We start from the raw sequence: 18,046 nt of genomic DNA on the forward strand, positions 1-18,046 counted from the left end.
CTATGACGTTTGGTCACTTAGGTATATTAAATGCATTTGCAACTCACGATGGGCTTCTTGGGTCCAGAAAGATCAGCATATGTACAAGAAAATACTATTCAGCCATGAGAAAGAAGAAAATCCTGCCATTTGCAACAACACAGATGAACCCTAAGGGCAGTATGCTAAGTGAAATAAGTCAAACAGAGAGGGCAAATTACCTATGATCACATCTGTATGTGGAATCTAAAAAAACTGAACTCAGAGAGTTGAGTTGTGTTATAGAGGCTAGGAAGTAAAGGAAATGAGAAAACACTGATCAACGGGTATCTACTTTCAGCTACAAGATGAATATACTCTGCAATTCATCTGGAGTATGACATGGTGATTATAGTGAATAACACCATATTATACACTTGAAAGTTACCAAGAGAGTAAATCTTAAATGTTCTCACCCCAGAAAAGAAATGGTAATTATGTGATATGATCTAAGGCTCTGGTGGTAATCATTCAGCAATATTAAGTGTATCAAATGAACACACTGTACACTTTATATTTACACAGTGTTATACAAGTCAGCTATAGCTCAATAAAGTTGGGGGGGGGGGTAGAAGAAATTACCAGAGGATAATACTTTGGAAATAGAAAACAGTGATGGTTGCACAACATTGTAAATGTACTTAATGCCACAAAACTGTATGCTTAATGGTTCAAATGACCAAAAAAAAAAAAAAATTTTTGGCCACACCTGAGACCTGCGGAAGTTCCTGGGCCAGGAATCAAATTTGTGCCACAGCTGCAGCCCCAGCCACAGCAGTGACAACACCAGGTCCTTAACCCACCAAGCCACCATGGAACTCCAAGTGGCAAAATTTTGTTTTATTTTTTTTTACCATGATAAAAAGAAGTAAACATTAAAAATTACTTAAGGGCCACAGCGGAAACGAATCCCACTAGGAACCATAGGTTGCAGGTTTGATCCCTGGCCTCACTCAGTGAATTAAGGATCTGGCTTTGCTGTGAGCTATGGTGTAGGCTACGGGTGCGGCTAGGATCCCTGGTTTCTGTGGCTGTGGTGTAGGCCAGCAGCTACAGCTCGGATTAGACCCCTAGCCCGGGAACCTCCATATGCTGTGGACGCAGCCCTAAAAAGCAAAAAAACTTTAAAAATAAGTAAAAAATTACTTAGGAATGAAATTTTTTTTTTTTGGCCTTGCCCCTGGAATGCAGACATTCCCAGGCCAGGGATCAAACCCAAGCCACAGCAGTGACCATGTTAGATCCTTAACTCAATGAGCCATCAGGGAACTCCAGGGATGGCTATTTTGAGACAAAAACAAGCTAACAGAGTCAACAAACAGCCTTCCCCAATCTGAAACTGTAAAATCGATGCTCTGAAGCTACTGCACCATGGCAGGAGTTACGTAGTGGAGCTTCTTTGATTAGATGACAAATGTTTGTAAGTTTGCATGAATCAGCATTTTTCTAGTGAATGGACCCACAACTCTCTTCAGATGGACAACACATTGCAAACTGCCAGTTAATATTTGTTGAAAGAATAAATGAAGGAGATCCATGGCAAGTAAGAGCCAGCACACTACCCAAAATCGCTTCCTTGGTTTCATCTTTCATCACCTTCAAACTCCAGAATCATTCCAAGAGTGTCTTGAGCTATCTGTTGCAACAACTTTCTTTAACTGTTCTTCTGAACAAAACATTACACTACATAACAAACAGTCTTACCAAGATTAGAGAATCCATCCTGGAGGGCCCATAATCGAGCCCAAGGGGCAGGGACAGGCTCCTCAGGTTCTGAGTCCTCAGGAATAGAATAGAGTTCCTGAGTAGACACTGTTTCTAAGGAGCTCAGGGTGCCTGAGCTGGAGTGAGAGGACTGGCTGGACGTGGGCACTGTGCTGGTGGAAGAGCCAGACATGCCCTGGGTCTGTGAAGAGGAGCCATGTGGCTGTGAGAAGGGACCGTGGGACTGCGAGAAGCCACCTTGGGACTGTGAGCAGGCACCGCTGGCGTGGGGCTGTGGGGAGGCACTGCCATGAGACTGCTGACACTCCACATCCGTCTCCCCAGACATCACGACCTCGAAAACAAGTGTCCAACAAAAGGTGAGTTTAAAGGTCAAGAGTGAAGGATGGACATATTACAACAGTCAAAAAAGAAAAGAAAAGAAAAATATCAAGGGCAAGCAAAAATTAATTCTGACAGTCTAGACATACTAACTATAATTATTCTGGGCTGAGCTTTTCATCAGATCATTTGCACCTAGTAGCTTTCTGCCTGACAGCCACAAACCATTGTGAGAAACAAATTATTTGAAGGCTGTAAATAAGTAAAAAGCAATGAAACTGAGCTAGGGAAGGAAAGGTCAAGTGGTCTGGTGTAGCCAATGGGCAAAGAGAAACTATGCAGAAATTCGCTGCACCACCCCAGGGATGGCTGTTTATGAATAATGTTATTGATGCCCCCTCTCCCCATAGCCAGCTCCTGGAGGGTAGGAACCAAGTTCTGTGGCTCATTCTGGAGCCCTTGACTCCAAACTAAGAGCTGGGCCACTTAATGAGGCAAAACACAAAGACTTCTCTAAACAACTCCACCTAGCCCTTTGTGATGCTAATTAACTATGGGGCTCATCTTTTCAGCATCCTCAAGGGCCTCCCAGCCCAACAGAAGTCTGAAAGAAGCCAGAGATCAAAACAGAGGTTCCCACCTTAGCTGTAGAATTAATCTGATGAACAGTTCAACTAACATCAGAACCAGAACCTATAGGTAAAGTCAAAGTAACTTCCCATTCCTAACTTTAAATCTCTAATCCAATTTTTTTTTTTTAATGCTTTCTCTCCAGACCCCACACTCAGGGTACCCCTCAAGGAGAATATAGTAAACATGACTTACACTGATTATTGCATTTACACAGCTTTCCAGAAGCGATAGTCCTGATGAGTTTTCCTTAAAGTACACCAGGGAGGTGTTTCCAGGGCTCTCTGCCACTTCAGGGCGTGCTGCTCTAATAACAAGCTCAGCTGGGCTGTGTCCTCCTGCAGCTTTTTGAGCAAGACTTCTCTACCCTGAAAACTGGCAAAAGACGGTGTGTGAAAGGTAGCTGCTGTAATAGCTCATGATAAGTAAGGGTCCACCAGACGAGGACCACACTGGACTCCTCCATGAATAAAAAGTATTGTGAAGAGGTTAGAAGCAAACAGGTCTGGGGTTAAATCAGATGTTGAAGTCAACTCTCCCCATGACCTTTAGGTAGATCACAACCTCTATGAACCCAAAAAAGTAGATAGAGCTTGAGAATCAAATGAGGTGATGCATTAATGTTCCTCCCTCCAAACCCCCTCAGTAAAGCTTGATAATTGCGAGTTCCAGGCCCAAAAACTATGAAAGCAGGAAAAGACCTTACAAGTGCAACATTTTTTTTTTCAAATAGAGAAACTAAGTCCCAAGTAAGATTGGTGTCCTCTTACCCTCACATCGCCACCCATCCCCCATACTTCTTTATGGACACTCGTAGAACATCCTCCTACCCAAGTCTGTGTATTTAAAGTTCCTGCAGCGCCTAGCAAAGAATGGGTTTTCAACTACTTTCCAGATTGAAGATTGGTATGGAAATGATTGCTAAGACCTATAAAAACTCTTTACAAAGCAACTTCGCTCTGATTTTCAAGAGCACAACTTTGTTCTTTCTTATCCTGTAGGTCCTGGCCAGTTTCAGCTTTAAGTAACAAGACCTCGAAGTTTACCTACAAAGAAGGAAGAGAGTGGAGTTCCCGGAGTGGCTCAGTGGTTAACGAACCCAACTAGTATCCACGAGGACGAGGGGGCCTTGCTCAGCGGGTTAAGGATCCCGCGGTGTACGTCGCAGATGAAGCTGGGATCCAGCGTTGGTGTGTGGTGTTGGCTGTGGTGTAGGCAGGCAGCTACAGCTCCGATTGGACCCCTAGCCTGGGAACCTCCATATGACCCTAAAAGGACAAAAGACAAAAAAAAAAAAAAAAAAAAGAAGAAGAAGGAGGAAAAGGGTTGCCCACGCCTTCCTCTCCCCCATTCCTCAAGCTCAAATACAAGACAAAACGGAAGCTCGGGAAATTCAACGCGCAATAAGACCCTGGGGACAGGATTTGAACCCTCAAAGACCCAAGAGAAGTTCCCCACTATGACTCACCGCGTGAGCCCACCCAAACTGCACGCTCAGAGCAGCTGCAGTCAGCGGAGTGGCGCTAAACCCGTAGATACAAACTCCACCCTCAACCAATCAAAACACCCCTCGGCCGCCACCGGACCAATGAGGAACAGCAGATGTGGCAGCCCGCATAGCCTCAATGCTTTCTGGGAGTTGCAGTTTAAAACGTAGAGCGGAACTCTAAATCCAGGTTTCCCCTGACTGATCCCGCCCCCTCCGCTCCCGGCCAATCAATAGCACTAGTCTAGGGGGGCATTCTCTCCCCCGCAACAGGTGACCGCTGGGAGGCAGGCCGCCAGCCAGATGTGGGGCGGAAGGACTGGGGCCTTGCTCCGGTTGTCAAGGCTGTGGCCAACAGGCCTCCTCTGGAGAGGACCGCTAAACTGCAATGTTGTGTCGCTGGCAGGAAGCAACTCCCCCCGGTGTTGGAACTGCGGCGGCCTAGGGGGCCCCCTGCGAGGAGACCAGTTCTTCTGCCCTCAGTGCCGTGCGCTGCAGCCACCTGACCCCGCTCGAGACTACTTCAGCCTCATGGACTGGTACGGGAGGTAGTTTAGGGAAACGCGTCTGGGCGAGTGAGAGGGGAGGAGAGGGAAGGAGAAAGTGGGACCAGTTACCTAGGTGGGCGGAGCCCTAGAGCACAGGGACTGGGGGTGGGGCCTGGGGGAGTGGTGGGTAGGATGTGTCCAGAGAGGAAGTTGAGGGGCGGACCTGAGCAACGATGTTTCAAGGGATGGAGTGTGGAGCGAGGACTGGGGGGCGGGGAGTATGGTTAGGGGAAACTGAGGTTTGGAGGCTGCCTTGGAGGGAGTCTTAAGGGGCAGGATCTGAGTGGAAGGGAAGTTGAGAGTCAGGACTGAGGGAAGGGTGCTTGCGAGGCCCTGGAGGATGGTGACTTGAGGAATTAGGTTCAGAACGCTTAAACTTGGGTCGAGACTTTTAAGAAGAAGTACTAAGTTGTTATCCAAAGCAAAAGCGTAATAGCAGGAAAAAACTTAATGCTGTGGGCATTAAGGCAGAGTCTAAGGGAAAAGTGAGAATTGGAAGATCTGAGAAATTGGAAAGAGGAAAAAACTTTACCTCCGAAGTTTGAGGAGCTTGGAGAGGTGCGTGAAGTTTGGGCGGAGCTAGGACAGGCAGCTCTGGGAATGGAAAGAGAAAGGGGATTAAAGTGAGACAGAGATGAAGGGACCTGGCCTTAGAAAAAGAAGTATGGAATTCAGGAATGCCTCTTCCCCTTAACTGTGGGATCTGGCCCCACCAGTCACTGACACTGATGTTGGGCTGCACTAACACTACCCTTTAAGTTGCTCAAGTTTGCCAATCTTGTTCCCACTTCAGGGCCTTCCTTTGCATGTTCCCTGTGCCTGAATGAGCCTTCCTCTGATCTTTGAATATTCATTATCATTCACGTTTCAGCCCAAATAACATCTCTTTGTCCACCACCTCTACCATTCTCTGACCCTATTCTGTTTTTATTTGCAGTGCCTACCATTTTTTGAAAGAGCTCTGTCCACATGTTTATTGTGCCATCCTCCAAGAGAACAGGAACCAGGCCTGTAGTATATAAATTTGTAAATATCTGATGCATGAATTTCATCCCCTGATTTTCTTCCAGCAACCACTCTTTCAGAGTTGACACTTCAAAGCTCCAGCATAGGTACCAAGAACTACAGCGTCTTGTCCACCCAGATTTCTTCAGCCAGAGATCTCAGGTAACTTATTGGTCACCCTTAATCAGACCCAAACACGTGTGCACCCTGAGTGATGGCAGTGGCCTTGTGGTTATGTGATTATCAAGGCTAGAGCTGTACAACCAGCTTCCCCCTAGGGCAGCCTAGCCCCAGCCAACTGTCCTTAACACTCAGAGCTTTTACCTGATTTCTCAGCAGAATTAGAACCACCATCCAAAAGTAAAAAGTTTATCCCACACCAGTTCTACTTTGGCTTCCTTATGTGCTTACCCATCAGTATTTTATGAAACAGTTTGTGCATGTGAGATGGCTGATTTGGGAGTCCCCGTCGTGGTTCAGTGGAAACTAATCTGACTAGTATCCTTTAGGGCACAGGTTCGATCCCTGGCCTCCATCAGTGGGTTAAGGATCCAGCATTGCTGTGAGCTACAGTGTAGGTCGTAGATGCAGCTGCGATCTGGCATCGCTATGGCTATGGCGTAGGCTGGCAGCTACAGCTGTGATTGGACCCCTAGTCCAGGAACCTCCATATGCTGTGGGTGTGGTCCTAAAAAAAAGGCAAAAAAAAAAAAAAAAAGATGGCTGATTTGGGTGGTAATATGACTATTTTCATTTTCTCTAACAGACTGAAAAGGACTTCTCAGAGAAACATTCGACCCTCGTAAATGATGCCTATAAGACCCTTCTGGCCCCCCTGAGCAGGGGACTATACCTTGTAAGGTGATTTTCCCACCCTTCTCTGCATGACTTCCTGGTCCTATTGCTCTGTGGGACAGCTTCTCCCTTGTATTTGTCGACTTAAAAAATATGCACAACTTAAAAGTTGAGAGTTAAGTTTTATTTGGGACAAAATGAGGACTATAGCCCAGGAAGGAGCATTTCATAGGTCTGAAATACTGCTCCTAAAAGGCAGGGGGAGAAGGTCAGTATGTATGTGATTTTGGTGAAGGGGAGGAACATGCAAACAAGCACACATTTTACAAAAGTTAGCTGCTAGTCTCGTGAAGGTTACTACTAGTCATGAAGAGCAGATGTCACCATGAAGGATTTTATTTTTTATTTTGGGGGGGTTTTTTTGTTTGTTTCATTAGGGCTGCACATGTGGTGTATAGAGATTCCCAGTCTAGAGGTCGAATCAGAGCTGCAGCTGCCGGCCTACACCATAGCAACACCAGATTTTAGCCACATCTGCAACCTACACCACAGCTCACAGCAACACTGGATCCTTAACCCACTGAGTGAGATCAGGGATTGAACCTGTGTCCTCATGGGTACTAGTCAGATTTGTTTCCTCTGAGCCACAATGGGAATTCCACCATGAAGGATTTTAGTGCTTTTCTGGGCATGAGGAAATGCAAGAATTGGGCTGATAAAATCTGAAAATATCTATCTGAAGACTTATTCTGCCATTTTTCCCAGGGCACAGAGTTCCTCACTCCTGATCTACACCCTGCACTCTTTCAGGGGGTATTGAGGGTCAGCAGCTGTAGTGGCTCATGATTCAATCCATGTAGAGGCAGATGGCAAGTGCCAATCTCCAGTTCACATATTCAATAGAGGCTTGCTTGAGACCTGAGCTAGTCTAGGGACTCTAGTAATTAACCTCAAAAATACTACATGAGTATAATATTCTCTAAGTATCTCTAAATCCGACTTGCCCAATTGCATTTTTTTAACGATCTTATATAAATTTCAAGGATTGGATAGTGCTGACTTTAAGGGAAGAATAATTTTTGTTTTGTTTTTTGCTGGGGCAGGAGTAAGCACCTTAGAATTTTAGGATTTAATAGAATCTTTACAGATATCTAGTTCATCCCCCCAAGTAGAAGAATGACTCACCCAGAGTCACATAGTCCAGGTGGCAGAGTGATCCTGTCCCAGTACTCCTGTCTCAGTCCAACTTTCCAACACCCTACCCTCTCACTTCCATTATTGGGACAATTCAGGTTTCCCCTATGAGTGGTAGTCTGTTCTGAAGGGTGAGTAGGATTTATGACTCTGGCCATAGTTTCTTGAATTAAACTTCTTTTCTCTGCTTTATGCCCCAATAGCTAAAGCTCCATGGAATAGAGATTCCTGAAGGGACAGATCATGAAATGGACAGCCAGTTCCTCATGGAAATAATGGAAATCAATGAAAAACTTGCAGAGGCTCAAAGTGAAACTGCCATGAATGAGATTGAATCTGTTGTCCGAGGTAAAATATAAAATACTATGAAATGCCTTTTTTGGTATTTTGAGTATGTGTGGGTATTAAGTGAAAAACGAGTATAAAGAATACATATTGGTCTTCATAAGGATTCAAGGGCTTTTTTTCTTGATTATACTGAAACCAATTTTGTCTAGAGATTAGATTGCAATACCCCTATTCTCTGAAAGGTAGGCTTTTTTTTTTTGCTTTTCAGGGCCACACCTTCGGCACACAGAAGTTCCCAGGCTAAGGGTCCAATCAGAGCTGCAGCTGGTGGCCTCCGCCACAACCACAGAAACACAGGATCTGAGCTGGATCTGTGACCTACACCACAGCTCACGGCAAAGCTGCATCCGTAACCCACTGAGCAGGTCATGGATACTGGCAGGATTTATAACCGGCTCCTGGAAGGCAGGATTAAACCAAGAATGTAATAGTATTTTGCAGATCACAGTGCTTTTTCCCACCTATGACATCATTTGGATAATATTATCTCTGACAGGAAAAATAGGTCTCAGAAGTTCATGGAAATGCCCAAGGTCACACAGCAGATAGAGCAGAACAGACTGAAACTTTGATCTTATGGTCCCATGTTGCTTTACTTTCTGCTTTATTCCATAGTATATCAATCAGTGTTCTCCAGAGAAACAGAATCAATAGTGTATGTGTGTGTGGAGAGGAAGATTTCTTTTAAGGAATGGATCATGTGATTGGGAGCTAGCAAGTTCAAAATATATAGAACAGATGGGCAGACTGGAAACTCAGGCAGGACTTCTGTGTTAGTCACCAGGCAGAATTCTTAAGGAAACCTCAGTTTTTGCTTACTGCCTTCAACTGATTTGATGAAGCCCACCCATGTCATTGAAGATAATCTCCTTAAAGTGAACTGACAGTAAATGTTAATCACAACTACAGAATACCTTCCCAATAACATCTAGACTGTGTGTTTGATCAAACAACTGGGCACTATATCCTAACTAAGTAAGCACATAAAATTAACCATGCCGTGTAGAAAAGGGTCCAAGTTTCTCACTCAAAATGTACACACATAGTATTAGTTGTTTATGGCATGCCTACTATGGATCAGGCACTGTTCAGGTGAGAGAGAGCTATTCTCTCTCACCTGGACAACTGGAGTAACTCGACTGATCATCTCTACCTTCAATCTGATATATTCCTACTCTGTCACTTGTGTGATCTTTTTGAAACTCAAATCTAATCATAATACCCTTGGCCTTGCTTTTAAAACTTTGAGTGGCATCTCACCACTCTCAAGTTAAAGAGACCTGTATGGTTTGGCCTTTGCTTCCTCCAGTTTGCTCCTTCCACTCCAGCCACACAGGCTGCTTCCAGCTCTTTATCTGTACCTTACGCCTTCCTAACCAGGGCATTTGCACATGCTGTTGCTTCTGCCTGAAACCCTCTTCTCCTCCACCCCACCTTAACTCTTCCCTTCAGAGCTGGGGGCAATCATCACTTCCTCAGAGAATCCTCAGAGGACCTCTGTGTCTATACCTTTTGGCCTTGGGTACCCATCTTTTGTAGGACTAATCAAATATAACCTTACTATTCTATGTGTGATTATGTGACCAATATCAGCCTATTAGATTGGAGTATTATGGAATTATAATTGGACTGGAAGTTTTGCAGAGGCAGAAACTGTTTCCTTTTTGCTTCCCTCACATACTCAGCACATGGAACAGTACTGGAGTATAACAGAGACTCTGTAAATGTTTGTCAAATGAGTGAATAAATTACAAACAAATCCAATAGAAGTTGCAGTAAGGGAGCTGTCAGCTGGAGGTGTGTCAGCAGTTTTAGGGCCGGGTGGTATTTAAAAAAGAGAAACTCGGTATTTGCAGTCAGAAGTCCCAGCTGCCTGGCTTTGGAAGGCAGAGGATCAGGAAGCTCTGGGTGAGGGAGACGTAGGTTCAGTCCCAACACTGCCACTGATTTTTGTGTACCTTGAGCAAAGTGACTTCACCCCTCTGAACTTCAGTTTCCTCATCTATAAAATGGAGTCAATATTAGTATCATTTGTTGCAAGGATTAAATTAGATGAGTTAAAGCATAAAAAACACTTGACACAGTGCCTGGTCCATGGTAAGTGCTCAACAGTGGTAAGGGATGTTCTATCTCTATAGTTAACATATGGTTTTAAGCAGATCACTGACCTTCATTTAGAGTAATTCTTGAATTTCCTCCCTGCTAAGGCCCAGGTAGAGTGAATGTTCAAGGGTATGAGCCAGAGAGTTTTGGGATTAGGACTTCCTAGCCTCCAGACTCCTAGCCCAGTGTTTTGTTTTGTTTTTGTCTTTTTGCCTTTTCTAGGGTCGCTCCTGCGACATATGGAGGTTCCCAGGCTAGGGGTCCAATTGGAGCTGTAGCCACCGGCCTACGCCAGAGCCACAGCAACACGGGATTCGAGCCACGTCTGCAACCTACACCACAGCTCACAGCAATGCCGGATCCTTAACCCACTGAGCAAGGCCAGGGATCGAACCCACAACCTCATGGTTCCTAGTCAGATTTGTTAACCACTGCACCATGACGGGAACTCTAGGCCCGGTGTTCTTTTGCCCACACCACATTGCTACCTTAGCAGCAAGTTCCTAACCACTGGACTAGGAGTCAGGTGACTTGGGGTCTGTTCCTAGTTCTTCTGCTCACCAACCATGTGACCATAGTATATTCTTCCAATACCCGTCATTGCCTGCAATGGGGATATAATATCTTTAAAAGTGCTTTGCAAAGGAAGTGGGGTTTGGGATGGAAATGCTATAAAATTGGGTTGTGATGATCGTTGTACAACTATAAATGTAATAAAATTCACTGAGTATTTTTAAAAATAATATTGTATAAAAATAAAGAAGATGTGGTAGATATACACAATGGAATATTGCTTAGCCATTAAAAAGGAAAGAAATAATGGTATTTGCAGCAACATGGATGGATCTAGAAATTATCATGCTAAGTGAAGTCAGACAGACACCAACATCAAATGCTATCACTTACATGTGGAATCTAAAAAAAGGACACAATGAACTCCTTCTCAGAGCAGATACTGACTCACAGACTTTGAAAAACATGGTTTCCAAATGAGACAGGTTGTAGGGTAGGCATGTGCTGAGCGTTTGGGATGGAAATGCTATAAAATTGGGTTGTGATGATCATTGTACAGCTATAAATGTAATACACTGAATAATTTTTACTTTTTTTTTTTTTTTTTTTTTTTTTTTTTGGTCTTTTTGCCTTTTCTAGGGCTGCACCTGTGGTGTATGAAGGTTCACAGGCTAGGAGTCTAATCAGAGCTGTAGCTGCCAGCCTACGCCACAGCCACAGCAACGCGGGATCCGAGCTGCGTCTGCAACTTATACCACAGCTTACGGCAACGCTGGATCCTTAACCCACTGAGCAAGTCCAGGGATCGAACACGAAACCTCATAGTTCCTGGTCGGATTCATTAACCACTGAGCCACGACAGGAATTCCTCATTGAGTAATTTTTTTAAAAGTGCTTTGAGAAGTTCCCGTCGTGGCGCAGTGGTTAACGAATCTGACTAGGAACCATGAGCTTGCGGGTTCGGTCCCTGCCCTTGCTCAGTGGGTTAATGATCCGGCGTTGCCGTGAGCTGTGGTGTAGGTTGCAGACGTGGCTCGGATCCCGCGTTGCTGTGGCTCTGGCGTAGCCCGGTGGCTACAGCTCTGATTCAACCCCTAGCCTGGGAACCTCCATATGCCGCAGGAGCGGCCCAAGAAATAGCAACAACAACAACAACAACAAAAAAGACAAAAGACAAAAAAAAAAAAAAAAAAAAAAGGTGCTTTGAAAGCAGGTACCGTATAAATGATTGATACTGTTTGTATCTAGAAAATGCATTCATAAAATTCCTAATTTCCTAATGGGGAAACAATAAAAATATGCGATAACTGCTCCTTTACTTTATCGGGCATCTTCTCTCTTAAGGTACAATATGATCTAAATGTTTCACTTTTCTGAGAGTGGGTACCTGAAATACTCTGTAATGCCCTGCTGATACATGAGCCCACTTTGTTAGTTTTCTCCTAGCTGAAATCTGGAAGACTCAGAGTGCTTTGTGGAGGTAATCAAGGCATTTCTTTGTCCCTTTTTTTAATGATTCTATAGGCATTTTATAAGCTTTGGTGATTGCCCCTCAGACCTTTCATGATTAGAAAAACAGTGTTAACTCGGGCCAGTCAGAGCTGCACTAAACAGGAGCTGCATCATGAAACATGTAGAGACAGAGGTTATGAGGCCTTCCTCTTGAACCCAAGCTCCCTGCTGTGTTGCGTTCGCAACAACAAAATGACAAAAGATTATCCTCATGTTATGATCTTTCAAATAGAAAAATTAAGATAATGCCTTTCTTTTTCAGCTAAACAGAAAGAATTGACTGACAATGTGAGCAGAGCTTTTGAAAGAGGTACTGTCTTTATTTCCTGACTTTCTCAAATATTGTAAGCACTGAGTATAACCATCCATTCAATAAGTAGCTGTTACAGGGAGTTCCCATCATGTATCAGCAGAAACAAATCTGACTAGGATCCATGAAGACACAAGTTTGGTCCCCAGCGTCGCTCAGTGGGTTAAGGATCCGGTGTTGCCGTGAGCTGTGGTGTAGGTTGCAGATGCAGCTCGGATCCCACGTTGCTGTGGCTGTGGCATAGGCTAGCCTGGGAACCTCCATATGCCGCACATACAGCCCTAAAGAAAAGACAAAAAAAAAAAAGTATCTATTATATATACCCATCCCTTGTCAAGTCCATGGGGAGCTATAAAATACAGGGAGTCTACATTTCTGCCTTCATTGATTCATAGTCTTGCTAGAGAAACCAGATGTGTGCCAAAACTATTGATGTGACTGTTGAAGGTTAGATGAGAAAAAAGTGCTTCCATTCCCCTATAGCAAGTAGGAGAGGATGAGGTGAGAGATGTGGGCTGAAGCCAATGCAGGCAGACCCTGAGGGCAAGGCTGTGCAGTCAACATTTGACAGGGCCTACATGCCCCTTCTCCAATGCCCAGGAGAAGCCCATGGCCAGGCTGTGCCCACATTGCAAATATGGAGTGTTTATCCTTGTCCCCACTGCTCCTGGCTCTCAGGCTGAAGAGACTAGATCTATTTCCAATTATTTTTAAGCAAGAACAGATTTCCTCTCCTTCCGAGATTTGTGCCATCCCTTAAATAAGAGATTAATAGCCCTTTGGCTTAGGGATCACTCGATTATAGGACGGAGAAAGCAACTCATACTAGCCCAGATAAAAGGAGATGATTATAAGGAATCAGGGTTAGGTCTCAGAGTCCAAAGTCCCTGAGATGCACATAGTACAGTGTAACAAGAGCTTTTCTAGAACAGGACCTGGGAGCCAGAAAGCAATCTGGAAGCAAGATTGCAGTCCTGAGCTTGGTGGCCCTGGTGGTCCACTCCATCCTTCTCTCCCCTCTCTACACCTGTTCCATCTGCTTCATTAGTGCACGGTGCTGCAAAGTGGCCTTGCTGGCTGGTTGACTCCTTAGTCCTCCTTGATCTATTACCTTATAAGAACAAGGTCTTTTACCATCTGACTAGAACCTCCTAGACCCAACCTAGATTCCTGGGAGAGGAAATTTGATTGCCCCAGTTTGAGTCAGATCTTTGCTCTAGTCCGATTAGTGAAGGCCAAAGAATAGGTTTACACAGCTACTGCCTACTTTGCAGGACTGTAGGAGTTGATTCTGAGAAGCAGGCAGAGGGAGGATCTCTAAAAGATGGAGAAGTATATAGATTAATAGCAGAAAAGACAGGCACCTGGCCCAGCTTGTAGGCTAAAATGGTCAGATTTGTTCCTCCAGGGTCCAACCCTAGTTCCTGTTATACCTTTGTAGACTTTTATTTTTTACTTACAAAATGTAATTTCTTAAAAAAAAAATGAATAGTACATAAGTACAATTAAAAGAATAATAACAGAACAAAAACCCATGTCCCTACCACCCAGATTAAGAAACAGAAAAAAGATACTCAACATCACTAATCTTTAGGAAATGGAAATCAAAACCACACCTATGGGTGCTACACACTGGAGTTCCCAGGTGGTATAGCAGGTTAAGGATCTGGCATTGTCCTTGCTCTGGCTTGTGTCACCGCTGTGGCCTGGGTTCGGTCTCTGGCCCCAGAACTTCTGTATGCTGCAGAGAGAGAGAGAGAGGGAGGGAGGGAGGGAGGGAGGTGGGTGCTATATATTTAAAAAGAGAAGAAAAGGAAATAACAAATGTTGGCAAGGATTTTTACACTGTTGTACACTGTTGGTGGGAATATAAAATAGTGGACCCACTATGGAAAAGAGTATGACAGTCCCTCAAAATATTAAAAATAGAACTGCGATGCAATCCAGCAGTTCCACTTCTGGATGTACACAGAATCGACAGCAGGCACTCAGAGAGATGCACTGTCAATTAAACAAAGCCAGACAACTAATTAACATGGTAAGGATAGATTTGAGTCAGTCATAACTGTTGCGATAGGGAAAAGAATCCAGCCTGAACTGAAGTTAATTTCAGTTTGTACAGAAGTAACTGGGTTTTAAAGGGAGAGTGAAGGAGTAGGGAGAGGGGTGCACAGGGGCTCAGGGGAGTCAGGAAAATAAAATAGCACAAAAAGAGGGCAGCAGAAATAGGTCCTGGGAAACCCTTCTGGGTTAGCTAACTGGCAGTTATAGAAGTTAGGCTCCCATCCTGCCACAGAGCCTTGAAGTCAGGGGCCCTGCGTTCAGGTGTTGACTGGAATAAACAGCAAGCATACTCTTCTTTCCTCTAAACAACAGTCTCTATCATCCTCTGTTTATGAAGGACGAGCTGAGCCAACTATTAGGATCTGATACTGATAGGATATTTGGGGGTTGATGTGAGCAGTCACACACTTAATGAGGAGCATCTCTATGGGAGGAAAAAGAAAAAGATTAATAGTGAAGCAGACTGTACCCCAACTTCTTTACTAGATTGTTAATGACTCATAGATAGCTTAAGAGAAAAGAGAAGGGGATTTCCTTACATCTAGAAAATAGAACATTTAAGAGCCAGCAATATTTTGAACTGCCAAAGTTAAACAAGGCCAAACTTTAAAGTGCTAAGGACAGATTCTAATCGGGGTAACCAATGCAATAGGAAAATAGTCCAGTGCGAATGACATGTGAGTGGGCATTTTACAGGGAGAATGAGACATTCCTGTTGTGGCTCAGAAGGTTACAAACCCAACTAGTATCCATGAGAATGCAGGTTCAATCCCTGACCTCACTCAGTGGGTCAAGAATCCGGCATTGCCACGTGCTGTGGTATAGGTCAGAGACACAGCTCAGATCCCACATTGCTATTTTGACCCCTAGCCTGAGAACTTCCATATGCCGCAGGTGCGGCCCTAAAAAGAAAAAAAATTTTTTTTTAATTTTTAAAAGGGAGAATGAGGGAGGGTGGCACACAGGGGCTCAGTAGAGTCAAGGAAGTGAAAAATTATAAAGAGCAGGAAGCAGGAGTTGGACCATGTGAAACCCATTTGGGTTTGCTAACTGGCATTTCTTGAAGTTAGGTTCCTACCCTCCCACAGACACTGGGAGATGGAGGCCCTATCTTCAGGTGTAAGCCATAATAAATAGTAAATTCTTTTAGCAGCCCTTTTTTCTCAGGGAGGCATTTTACATTGGGGCTGGAGTCATCCTAGGGATGCAGGCTTTGAGCTATAAGAAGCTATGTTAGTATCTGTCCAGTCTTCATAGGCCAAGGTTGAAGCCTAGCCAGGATGAGGGCTGAGCAGTCTGGCCAGAATTTAGTCAAAGAGAGAAAGTTTGTCAGCACCAATGTTCATAGAATTTTTCACAACAGTTAACAGGTGGAAGCAACCCAACTGCCCATCAGTTGATGAATGGATACACAAAATGTGGTCCCTACATGTGGTGGGGAAAAAAAATTTTTTTTGGCTTTTTAGGCCCTCACCTGCAGCATATGGAGGTTCCCAGGCTAGGGGTCTAATCGGAGCTACAGCTGCCGGCCTACACCACAGCCACAGTAATGCCAGATTAGAGCCACGTCTGCCACCTACACTACAGCTCACGGCAACACCGGATCCTTAACCCACCACTCGAGGCCAGGGATCGAACCCACAACTTCATGGTTCCTAGTCAGATTTGTTTCCACTGCGCACAATGGGAACTCCATGGTGGAATATTATCACCCTTTAAAAGGAAGGAAATTATGACACATGCTACAACATGGATGAACCTTGAAAATATGCTCAGTGAAATAAATGAGTCACAAAAAGATAAATATTGTGTGATTCCACTTACATGAGGTCCCTAGAGTCATCAAATTCATAGAAACTAAATAGAATGGTGGTTGTCAAGGACTCAAGGGGGAGGGGGGACTAGCAAGTTACTGTTTTATAGGTAGAATTTTAGTTGTGCAAGATGTAAAGGGTTCTGTGGATAAGTGGTAGGATGGTGGTACCATGCTGTGAATATACTTAAGGCCACTGAGCTGTACACTTAAAAATGGTTACAGTGGTGAGTTTTAGATCATGTGTATTTTATCAAAATTAAAAGAATTCTTACAAATACCAAAAAAAAAAAACCAATCAAATAAAATAAACATGACCACTGCCTTCCAAGCCCCTGGTAGTCTGTTTGCAGTTGTATCCGCCTTCTATTGGGATTCTGTATAAATCATTTCCTTGCTTTTCTTGGTAGTTTTACCCACATATGAATATAGTGGTATATTATTTCATTTTGCATAGGTCTAAGTCAGAGTTTCTCAACCTTGACACTACCAACATTTTGAGCCAGTTTTTGTCCTGGGGGGCAGCCTGTTGAGCAACACCTCTGGTCTTTACCCACTAGATGTCAGTGCCATCCCCTCAGTGCAACAACCGAAAATGTCTCCAGACATTGCCAAACATCCCTATAGGCACAAAGTCACCCCTGGTCAAGAACCACTGGTCTCAGGGCTTCTTTCCCAGAGACTGTGAGCCTCCTGAGGGCAGCTTGGTACCTCAGCACCTGGCACAGAGTGTCCACATCCTCATCAGGGTCAGCCCACCATGTATGATGGAGATGGGGATGGGGCAGAAAGCTCTTAAAGCACAACTTATTTATCAGGCACCATCCTGAAGAGAACCAGCTTCTCATGAACAAGCATGCTTCTGCCCCCTTTTGGTCAATTCCTTTGCCCCCCCCCCCCCCGAACAATCCAGATGTACTTCTCTCCCTCAGTTTCCTGAGTCATTGATCAGCCCTCCAGGGCCCCGGGGCTCAGGTTTGATCCAGCTGCCTTAGATAAGAGAGTGATTTTATTCTCGCTTAAAATGAAACCTCACATGAATGTCTCTCTTTATTTCAGATGATTTTGAAAAAGCCAAGGAACTTTTAACAAAGATGAGATACTTTTCAAACATTGAAGAAAAGATTAAGTTAAAGAAGATTCCGCTCTAATGGTTGCTAATTTTAAAGTTTTAAAAAATAAAGTTCTTAATATATTTCTTTTCTGGCCTCTGCTGATTGAAAATAGATATGCTTCTGCCACTCTTACCATCTTAATTAAACCTGTGGCTCAAGCATTAGTGGGATGGCAGAGCTTGTCATGTGAGGGGAAGAACAGCCCAGCCAGGGATTGGTTAGTTCTTTTTTCTGGCTGTACCCACAGCATGAAGAATTTCCCAGACCAGCAATTAAACCTTTGCCACAACAGTGTCAATGCCAGATCCTTAGCCTCTAGGCCACCAGGGAACTCCTCAAGTGGTCAGGTTCTTCATGGGACACTGTGCCACATGTGCCCCATCTAGGCCATAAGGGGGTGGGAATGGGGCCAAAAGGAGGCCCTCAAGGGGAAAGGAGGTGGCAAACTTTTTCTGCAGAGGGCCAAATAGTTAATATTTTAGGCTTTATGGGCCCCACTGCCTCTGTTGCAACTACTCAACTCTGCCATTGTACCACATTATTTAC

The 18,046-nt window shown here is 44.3% G+C and overlaps 2 protein-coding genes across 12 annotated transcripts in view; one reads left to right on the forward strand and one right to left on the reverse strand.

Moving 5' to 3' along the window:
- CHEK2 (checkpoint kinase 2) overlaps positions 1 to 4,292 on the reverse strand; it is a 37,693-nt gene extending 33,401 nt beyond the window's left edge. For 5 of the 9 annotated variants that reach the window (XR_014825621.1, XR_014825623.1, XR_014825622.1 and 2 more), the window contains exons 1-3: positions 4,163 to 4,213; positions 2,890 to 3,069; positions 1,723 to 2,077 (exon numbers count right to left, since the gene is read on the reverse strand). Coding sequence is in view for 4 of the 9 variants with exons in the window: in XM_084993006.1 (XP_084849132.1) it covers positions 1,723 to 2,071 (349 nt within the window). In the remaining 5 variants the exon portion in view is untranslated. 9 annotated transcript variants of the gene reach the window in all.
- Positions 4,293 to 4,463: 171 nt separating this feature from the next.
- HSCB (HscB mitochondrial iron-sulfur cluster cochaperone) lies at positions 4,464 to 17,580 on the forward strand. 3 transcript variants are annotated; one of them, XR_014825874.1, is made up of 6 exons: positions 4,464 to 4,719; positions 5,799 to 5,895; positions 6,500 to 6,594; positions 7,926 to 11,244; positions 11,767 to 12,508; positions 17,445 to 17,580. XR_014825874.1 is itself a non-coding variant. In XM_021074052.2 (6 exons), exons 1-6 carry the CDS (start codon positions 4,484 to 4,486, stop codon positions 17,534 to 17,536), a joined length of 708 nt encoding a protein of 235 aa, XP_020929711.2. In that variant the 5' UTR covers positions 4,464 to 4,483; the 3' UTR covers positions 17,537 to 17,580. The 3 variants fall into 3 exon arrangements, 1 of the variants encoding a protein (XP_020929711.2); XR_014825873.1 differs by having other exon boundaries at positions 7,926 to 8,070; positions 12,461 to 12,508; XM_021074052.2 differs by having other exon boundaries at positions 6,500 to 6,589; positions 7,926 to 8,070; positions 12,461 to 12,508.
- The last annotated feature ends 466 nt before the right edge of the window (positions 17,581 to 18,046 follow it).

The sequence above is a fragment of the Sus scrofa genome, chromosome 14 (assembly GCF_054392235.1).
Source record: "Sus scrofa isolate SSC_HxYL_T2T_F1_AM1 chromosome 14, Sscrofa_HxYL_maternal_Yorkshire_Landrace_v2.0, whole genome shotgun sequence".
Taxonomy (NCBI): Eukaryota; Metazoa; Chordata; class Mammalia; order Artiodactyla; family Suidae; genus Sus; species Sus scrofa.

Coding starts and splice junctions, on each gene's coding strand:
- HSCB (XM_021074052.2), top strand. CDS start 4,484: ATGTGGGGCGGAAGGACTGGGGCCTTGCTCCGGTTGTCAAGGCTGTGG. Junction 5,896..6,499: donor TCTTCAGCCAGAGATCTCAG/GTAACTTATTGG, acceptor TTTCTCTAACAG/ACTGAAAAGGACTTCTCAGA. Junction 6,590..7,925: donor TGAGCAGGGGACTATACCTT/GTAAGGTGATTT, acceptor ATGCCCCAATAG/CTAAAGCTCCATGGAATAGA.